The sequence below is a fragment of the Cyrtonyx montezumae genome, unplaced genomic scaffold (assembly GCF_038088225.1).
Source record: "Cyrtonyx montezumae isolate F1298 unplaced genomic scaffold, pur_monq_1.0 scaffold_20, whole genome shotgun sequence".
Classification (NCBI taxonomy): Eukaryota; Metazoa; Chordata; class Aves; order Galliformes; family Odontophoridae; genus Cyrtonyx; species Cyrtonyx montezumae.
Window position 1 is genome coordinate 5,075,833 of NW_027071937.1, and position 7,689 is coordinate 5,083,521.

Here is a 7,689-nt window from a genome sequence, read left to right on the forward strand (position 1 = left end):
CTTCCCGTCGGGCTCCAACCCCCCCCCCCTCCCCCTCCCCCTCCCCCCTCACCGCGAGGTGCCGAGCGCGTCGCACAGCCGGGGCCGCCTCAGATGGTCCTGTCTGGCGCCGAGAGGACGGGGCGCGACGCCGCCATGGAGCCCGGCGGCACGGGGCACGGCGCCGCACCGGGGGCAGCAGGAGCAGCACTTCCGGAGCCGCCGCTCCGCCGCCCGCGCCTCTCCCATTGGGCGGTTCAAACCGTCCTCGGCAGCCGCGCGCCGCCCCTCAGAGCAGCGCCCCGCAACGCGCCCCGGCAACGCGACGACGCGCGCTCACGGCGCGGGAACGAGCGCGTTCGGAGCCGCCCCGGAAATGGGGCAGGGGGGAGCCGCCCTCACCGCACTGCGAGATCCCCCCGCCCCCCCAAAGAAAACCAAAGTGATTCTCAGGGCTGTTCCCCCTTAGCGGTGCGTGCATAGGGTGATGTCCGGGTGCTGCAGTAAGAGCCCACGCGTGTCACAGAAGCAAGCCTTTATCCTTGCACCCGCAGAACCGTTCACACAGCAGAGTAAAGCTCACAGTGGCAGAGCAAGGACACCCTGCTCGGGCACCAGGCACTCCCCCAGCACTGAGCTTGTAGAAAAACTCATTTAAAAACTAGGATCCAGTGTCTAGGTCAGGAAACACTGCAGACGTGTCGATGAATGGAGGAAGACAGCTTGAAGCAAAACTGCTTGGAACTATCACACCGGATCCGGCCGTAACACTTACTAGCCAAGAAAGCAGTAACATGCTTTCTTTTAGAGGGGAGCCACGCTCAGAAGTCTGCTCAGAGCATTCTTCAGCTCAGCCCGAGCTTCTTCCTCCCAGCAGCATCCAAAATACCTTTCTTTTACCTGCTCCCATCCTTCTAAGTATCTCACGTACACACTGCCACACCCCTCTGCTTGCAGAAACTCAGGACTGCAAACAGGACAGTCTGTCCTTGCACAGCAGCCCACGAGGTGTGGTCAGTCCACTTTAAAAAAACCTATCATTCCTTAAGTTTTTCCCCCCATGCAAGTACTTGAGGAAGGTGGCTGCAGCTGGCATCAGACCGCAGCCTTTCGAATGGCATCTTCCATGCGCTGGTACCAAGGCTGAATCCTGGTGTGCTCCATCATGTCATCAAAGGCTTCCAGCCCCTCCATGACCCGCAGCACTCCATACACTGCCTGCACCAGAGGACAGAGATTAGGACAACAAAGTCAGCGCTGGAGAGTGGCTGAGGGTATCAATGAGAGCACCTCTACAGCCCAGACTTCACCTGCCCTACTGTGAGCTCCACAGCTCTGAAAAATAGGGAACATCGAGTGGGCAGAAAGACAGCATGAAATCCCATACTTTAAGGAAACAGTAAGAAAAGGATAGAACCTACATGCAGTTATGGAGCAGAATTTAACCCATCTCAGTATCAAGCCCTGGTGGAAAATGTTTCCCTTGCATTCCAGAGAAGGAATCACACTGCTCCACACTGCTGCCTGCAAAGAACACATCCTCAGCACTGAGCGTAATAAAGTCTGTGAAGCCATGAGGCTCTGCTCACCAGCACTCACTACCCACAGCAGCTGTCTGGCTTGTAAAATGCTTTTCTCATGCTTCCACACAATCTGTAACATCTTCCACCAGATGAGTACTGCAGGTTCTTTGTAGGGAGCATTTTGCTGAAGGAAAACAACAAGCTATCCTACATTAACATAAGTACTTTTTGTGCCTGTAGCTCACGTAAATCACCCTTCCTGCCTAAGTTCATATTCACCACTTCACATGGATGAGCAACTGGGTAACCTGTAATACATGTAGCCATAGAAAGTTATTAACCCCTTACCAAGTCAGCAAGGTTTGGCTGGCTTCCACCCATGAACAGTCTGTGTTTGCCAATGGCTTTTACCCACTTATCAACTGCTTCGTACAAGTCTTCTCGGACATCATCTTGAAGGTGATGTCTAAATAAAGAAAACAATCAGACTGAAAACACAGGTTTGCTTCTTTCTTTAACCTTTCATGAACTCTTAATCTCTTGGACTGGTCTTTGCTGGGATATCAGGAAGGTACTTTAAGGTGAAGGAGACAGCTAGTGAATGAAAAGTAGACGAGGAGTTCAGTACCCACTTACAAAAACAAAGCTGATACCTGCACTGCATTATATGGTTTAGTTTAAAGCCAAGGTTCCGCTCTTTAAGCTATGGAGTTCAGAGCTAAGGCCATTAAGGAGTTATGACTGTGCACTTGGTGCTCAGTGGTACCAACCTTTTCTTCAGTCTCTTGCTAATGAAGAACATGGCAATGGCCCCCATGTATTTGGCAAAGAAACCTTCCACAGTGCCAAACTTCCCCTCACGGACGATGTAATCAAAAGATGCCAAGGCTTCTTTGGGGGTGCGGTAAACATTGGGGGAGATGAGGTGAACAAGCCAATCATCTGCCCATTTCCTCCACTGCATTTCTTCCCTGCAAGCATTTAAAGAGACTTTTCAGTGAGTAAGATAGAGAAAGCAGGGCTAGAGGAGGCAGAGAGAGTCACAGCGATATCAGCCACACGTTTTTACCACAGACAACTGTGTCAAAACCCCTACCTAAATACGTGCTTTGGTGACCTCTCTGAAATGCACTCAGGAGCATTATCTTCAGCAAAGCTCCTCCAATCTCCATCTGTAATTAAGACTGAAGATAGAGCACTAGCTTCTCTGCCCACCAAGAACTAAAGCAGCAAGCACACCCTTGGGAAACTAGCACTCCACAGCATTTCTCTCTGAAATAAAGGCCAAGAAAGAAACTGGAGGCAACTAAAGGCTGGTATGAGTATCACAGTGGGAACTAGATCACCCAACAGCACTGTTTCAAGTTATGTACAATACACAAAGCCACACTAACTACCTGAGTTTTAGACATCAACCAAGTGTGGCAGCAACCAGAAGATTTCATCTAAGCACTCCCCATGAGGATGCCTGGAAGAGGCTTGACACTGCTTGAAGGACCCAGAAACTTAAGAGCACTTACACTCTCACTTCCTTGACAGGGTAGACTCGCTTTGTCTCCTTCTCATCCAGCATGAGCCAGTATTTATTCCCATACTCAAGTACCTCCTTGCCTTGCTCAGTCACTGCTTTCATGGGAGGATAAAAGGAGACAATTTCTTCTAGGCTATTCCTCCTGTGGACAGGAATACAGTGGGCACCTGATCAGGCTGCTACAACAACAGGCAAGAACAAAGAACATACTGACAGACACATACTTTAAAACATATTAGTCTCAGTGCGTTGTGGTTCCGAATTCCATCTGAAATAAATTTTGAAAAGACTTTGGATCAGCTGCTCTCAAATGTCTGTTACCAGTGTACATTATGCTTCTCTGTCAGACAGGACATTTTTGCAGGCATAAAACTTCCTGTGTTTCTCAAGCGGATCCCAAGGACAGGCCACAGGTATAGAAATTTGATTTCACTCTGGACATTATGGCTAAATGTACACTTAGTTCCAGGACTAACCCTGGTACACATTTAAGCAGTTTTCATAAAAAGAAAACACCACAAGTGAGATTCACAGAGCAGACACATTCAACTCTTCTTCCATCACTTTGTTTTCTTACTTGGAAATGAGATAGGTCTTTATTGCACTGATGATCACTGAAGAGTCATTCAACTGCTGAAAAACAAAACATTTAGAAGTTGGTGAAATTGAAAAGGAAGTTCATAATCTCTTCCCTTGCATGCTCAGTTTGCCAATTCCCTCCTAAATTTCCACAGCTCTACATGCAGACCTCTTCCACGAGCACTTCAGAGTATCATTTCAAATCTGTCCTCCATTCTGATAACAGAGGACTTGAGGGCCAGGTACACAGGCAATACTATTACACTTTGGATTTCAAGACTTTGCAGCAGCAAAGCAGAAAAAACAACACTAATATTAAAAAGCCAGAGTTGAATCACGAGTAACCTCCTCCCATAAGTTGAAAGCAGACCTTTTTATCTCTGGCATAAAATGCATGTCCTGTATAAGGGCAGAGAGGAGCCAGATAATCACTGGATAACGGAGTCACTACATAAAACAACGTGCCTAGAAAGACAGACTGAAAACACCTCTCACGAGGCCAAGGCAGAGGATACAAAATGAAGAACAAATCTTTGTCTCAAGAGAATATAATTTGATTTTAAGATTACACAACATGTGAAAAGCCAGAGATGCAAATCTCCCAATGAAACTTTCCCACAGTAACTTACCAGAGGGCTTCCAGCATCAGCTAGCAGGATGGGCACCTTTCTGTAGGAAGAGAATTTGATCTCTTTCCTCATTATTGGGTTTACTTCCACAATTTCATAGGGCAGCCCATGATAATCCAGAAAAGCTCGGACTTTACTGCAGAAAGGACAGGTTTTATATTGGTAGAGGGTGAGCTGCAGGTTCCCTGCAGGCAGCTGGGGAAGAAAAAGTCCAGAAGCTTTCATTTTCTACTAAAAAAATGCGTTATTTTTATTCCACCCTTACTTTCATAGTCACACGGTTACAGCCCCTGATCGTCAACATATGTCGGCTCCCAGGGACATCCTCCAAGCATCACAAACACCATCTCAGGACCCATACCCGCTTCTCTCAAGACCCACTCAGCCTGCTGGAAACTCCTACTCACAGCCAAATAAAAAGCCCTAAAGAAGTGAGATCCCGAGCTCAGGCTCTTCTACTCACAAATCGGGGCTCTACTTCTCGCTTCGTTCCCCCCCACCCCGGTAACCCCGTGGATCCTCGGGGCGGGCAGCGCGGCTCGGGGCAGCGCAGCGGGACACGGCGCACCGCACAGAGCCGACGCGCGGGAGCACCGAGCTTCCACACGCACCTCCGGAGCGCTGCGCTTAACCGAGGGACGCACAGCGGCAGCGCACGCACAGCGGCGCTCACAGCTGGAGCCGACCACGGCCCCACGGAGCCGGCAGAACCCGCCCGGCGCCGCGTTACCTCCGCGGCCGAGTGCTCCGTCAGGCGGCGCCGCGCCGCCAGGCACAGCCCGGCCCCGCCGCCCAGCGCGAAGGCGGCGCCCAGCAGCAATCGGCCGCGGCCGACGGCGCCCCGCGCCGCGCTGCCCGGGGGACGGCACGGGGCCCGCAGCCGCCATGGCGGCAGCAGCGCGGCGACGCGCCAGGCCCGGCCGGCAGCCGCCATCTTGCGGGCGCGTCCCGGGGGTGAAACGGTTCTGCGGCGCTCGGATTCCCGCAGGGCGCGGGCGGCTGTCAGCTGGAGAAGGGCGTGGAAAGGCGGAGCGCTGCCCGGGATGGGAGGGCGACCTCAGTGCGGCGCGAACCGCCTCAGGCCGCGCTGCTCAGCCACGGCCGGAGCTCAACAGCAAAAGCGGAGCTGCGCCCTCAGCACCGCCCGACCCGCACCGCGCCCGCGCCCTGCCCGCTAAACACAAACTTTATCCCCGGCCCGGCTTCACGTGACGCGCGCGCTGCACGGCGCCGCCCCGTTGGCCAGCCAGCCTCCGGAAGCCCCGCCCCCCGGAAGACCCGCCTCCATCGGCGGTGCGGCGGCGGCGGCGATGTCGGGGCCCAACGGGGAACCGCACGCGGCGCTGGGCCCCGCCGGGCGGGACGGCGGCGACGAGGACGGGGACGGCTTCGGGGAGGAAGGTGCGTGCGGGCGGTGCGGCCCTCCGTGCGCGCCGGAGCCCCCGAGCCGACGGATCCGCTGCGGTTCCCCGAGCGGGGCAGGGCTGTCGCGGGAGGCCCGGGAGGGAACGGGCCTCGAGCTCGTTCGGGAGGGGCCCAGCGTGGTCCCTGCAGCTGAACCTCGGGGCTGCGGTCACTGCTCAGTGCCACCCCGCGGTGATCTGTGCTGCGGGTCTCCGTGAAGCTGTTATCTGCTCTGCTGCATCGCTTATCTGCCGTGCATCACTTCCCCTGACCTCAAATAGGAAACTTAATTTCTTGCCACCTCTTTTTGTCAGAGGAGAAAGCAACGTGATTGCCACTTTTCCAGCCAGAATCTTCTGGTTAAGTTTCCATACAAATACACCAGGGTAGCAACTGAGTGTGGCAAAGGTGGGCTGAGCAAGTTTGGCACAGTCCCAGCTACACCTATAGGAGTGAATTGTGCCCAGAGCACCTCCTTATCATCCTTTCACTCTCAGCACTCTGTGTCTGGTTTACTGCTCTCTCAGCAGCTGGAGGGAAGAGCCAGAAACAGCAAGGGCTGAGCTGCCCCCATGCAGCACTGCTTCCCTGTCCCCTGCCCCATCCCACTGGGCTGAGCCCTTGGGGTGCATCGCTGTGCTCTGCCACTTCAGGAAGGAACACAGCACTGCTCTGTCTGGGCCCTCCAGTACACCATGGGGTTTCAGCTGGTGCAGATTTCCAGTTCTGAACTAATGTATTAGCAGAGGTTTTATCTTGTCTGTTTTTCCAGTTTGGCTTTGTGGTATTCTGTAGGACTGTGTGAATATTGCTTGGAGTAATCCAAAAGCATTTCATCGCAGTAGCACAGCTGTCTTCATCTGATTAATGGTGCTGATTCACATCACTGTGAAATGCCATTGTACCGAAGTGAACACTCGAAACAGATTCTTTAAATATGACACCAACTAGGAAACCAGCTATCGGGGTTATTTTGAATCAGTTTGCTTTTAACTTGCAACTTTTAACTTTACCCAAAGCCTTAACGGTGCACAAAAGCTGAGGTTGGACTCAGTGCTTCACACCTCCCTTAGGAGGTGTCTGAACCCAGGTAGGCCCTTGTGAGTCACATCGCAGCCTGGGAGCCTTAGGCGTGTCATTCACAGGATGTAAATGCTTGGATATGCTGCCAGAATAAACTGCCTGCATCCTCATCAGGAGGTTGATCCCTAAGGCAGCTCTAGCTGCTAACTTGTCCTTGGGATTTGGTCCTGTTGCAGTGTGGATCACTACATACTGGTAATCAGCCTGCGGTCAGCTATTTATTATGAGTTCAGAAGCTGTCAGACTGCTCAGAATGAGTGTGCTGCCCACAGGTAGCTTGCCTTAGATCTTGTTACCACCTCTCCAGCTTCCCATTGGTCTCATCTGATGAATGAATTAAATAGCTGCAGCATTCTGTTGCATTTTCCTTTACCCACATGGTGGCAGGTAAGCCAGCCAAAACGCTGTGGGCTTGTTTTCTTCATCACTGACTGCAGCGATGCCTGCATCGAACAACCTCTTGCTTCTCTTGCTTTTAGAATATGCAGCAATAAATTCCATGCTGGACCAAATCAGCTCCTGCTTGGATCACCTGGAGGAGAAGAACAATCACCTCCATGCCTGCCTGGAGGAGCTGCTGGAGTCGAACCGCCAGACCCGCCTGGAGTTCCAGCAGCAGAGCGAGCAGCACAGCACTGGAGCTGACAAACAGGGACCACAGCCTCCTGTCTAGTGCACTGGCTGCAAACTCAACTGCTCATCATTTACTGGGCACTGGTTTATTGAAAATTGATGAGTCACTTCCTGCCTGTTACATAATCCTTCGTGCAGTAGTGCCCAGGAACTAACACCTCCGCGTTCTGCTTTCCTTAGCTGTGTGATAGGTGCAGGTAGATGGGGGTAGGAGACTTGGCTCCTTTTACTTCCAGCATTAACACAAGCCTGGTGCTGCAACACGGTTGAAGCTGGCTGTAAGAAAGCCTGAGGCTCTGCAGGTTGTTTGTTTGCAAGGAAGCTCTCT

General features: G+C 52.6%; 2 protein-coding genes across 3 annotated transcripts; one reads left to right on the forward strand and one right to left on the reverse strand.

Annotated features, from left to right (window-relative positions):
- Window positions 1–1,022: 1,022 nt before the first annotated feature.
- PTGES2 (prostaglandin E synthase 2) lies at window positions 1,023–5,175 on the reverse strand. Of its 2 annotated transcripts, XM_065737555.1 has the most exons (7): window positions 4,972–5,175; window positions 4,242–4,436; window positions 3,611–3,666; window positions 3,023–3,175; window positions 2,273–2,473; window positions 1,851–1,968; window positions 1,023–1,197 (listed from the first exon to the last, which is right to left on the reverse strand). In XM_065737555.1, the coding sequence occupies exons 1-7, from the start codon at window positions 5,173–5,175 to the stop codon at window positions 1,075–1,077; spliced, it is 1,050 nt and encodes a 349-aa protein (XP_065593627.1). In that variant the 3' UTR covers window positions 1,023–1,074. The 2 variants fall into 2 exon arrangements, with proteins under 2 accessions (XP_065593627.1, XP_065593628.1); XM_065737556.1 differs by lacking the exons at window positions 3,611–3,666; window positions 4,242–4,436; window positions 4,972–5,175 and adding an exon at window positions 3,258–3,595.
- Window positions 5,176–5,546: 371 nt separating this feature from the next.
- BBLN (bublin coiled coil protein) lies at window positions 5,547–7,610 on the forward strand. The gene is made up of 2 exons (XM_065737557.1): window positions 5,547–5,642; window positions 7,208–7,610. The coding sequence occupies exons 1-2, from the start codon at window positions 5,552–5,554 to the stop codon at window positions 7,399–7,401; spliced, it is 285 nt and encodes a 94-aa protein (XP_065593629.1). The 5' UTR covers window positions 5,547–5,551; the 3' UTR covers window positions 7,402–7,610.
- Window positions 7,611–7,689: the final 79 nt, after the last annotated feature.

Excerpts from the sequence above, each read along its gene's own strand:
- BBLN (XM_065737557.1), top strand. The coding sequence starts at position 5,552 with ATGTCGGGGCCCAACGGGGAACCGCACGCGGCGCTGGGCCCCGCCGGG. Across the intron at positions 5,643-7,207 it reads GGACGGCTTCGGGGAGGAAG|AATATGCAGCAATAAATTCC; the intron begins GTGCGTGCGGGC and ends TCTTGCTTTTAG.
- PTGES2 (XM_065737555.1), bottom strand. The coding sequence starts at position 5,175 with ATGGCGGCTGCCGGCCGGGCCTGGCGCGTCGCCGCGCTGCTGCCGCCA. Across the intron at positions 3,667-4,241 it reads CTGATGCTGGAAGCCCTCTG|CAGTTGAATGACTCTTCAGT; the intron begins GTAAGTTACTGT and ends TTTGTTTTTCAG. Across the intron at positions 1,969-2,272 it reads AGCAAGAGACTGAAGAAAAG|ACATCACCTTCAAGATGATG; the intron begins GTTGGTACCACT and ends TTCTTTATTTAG.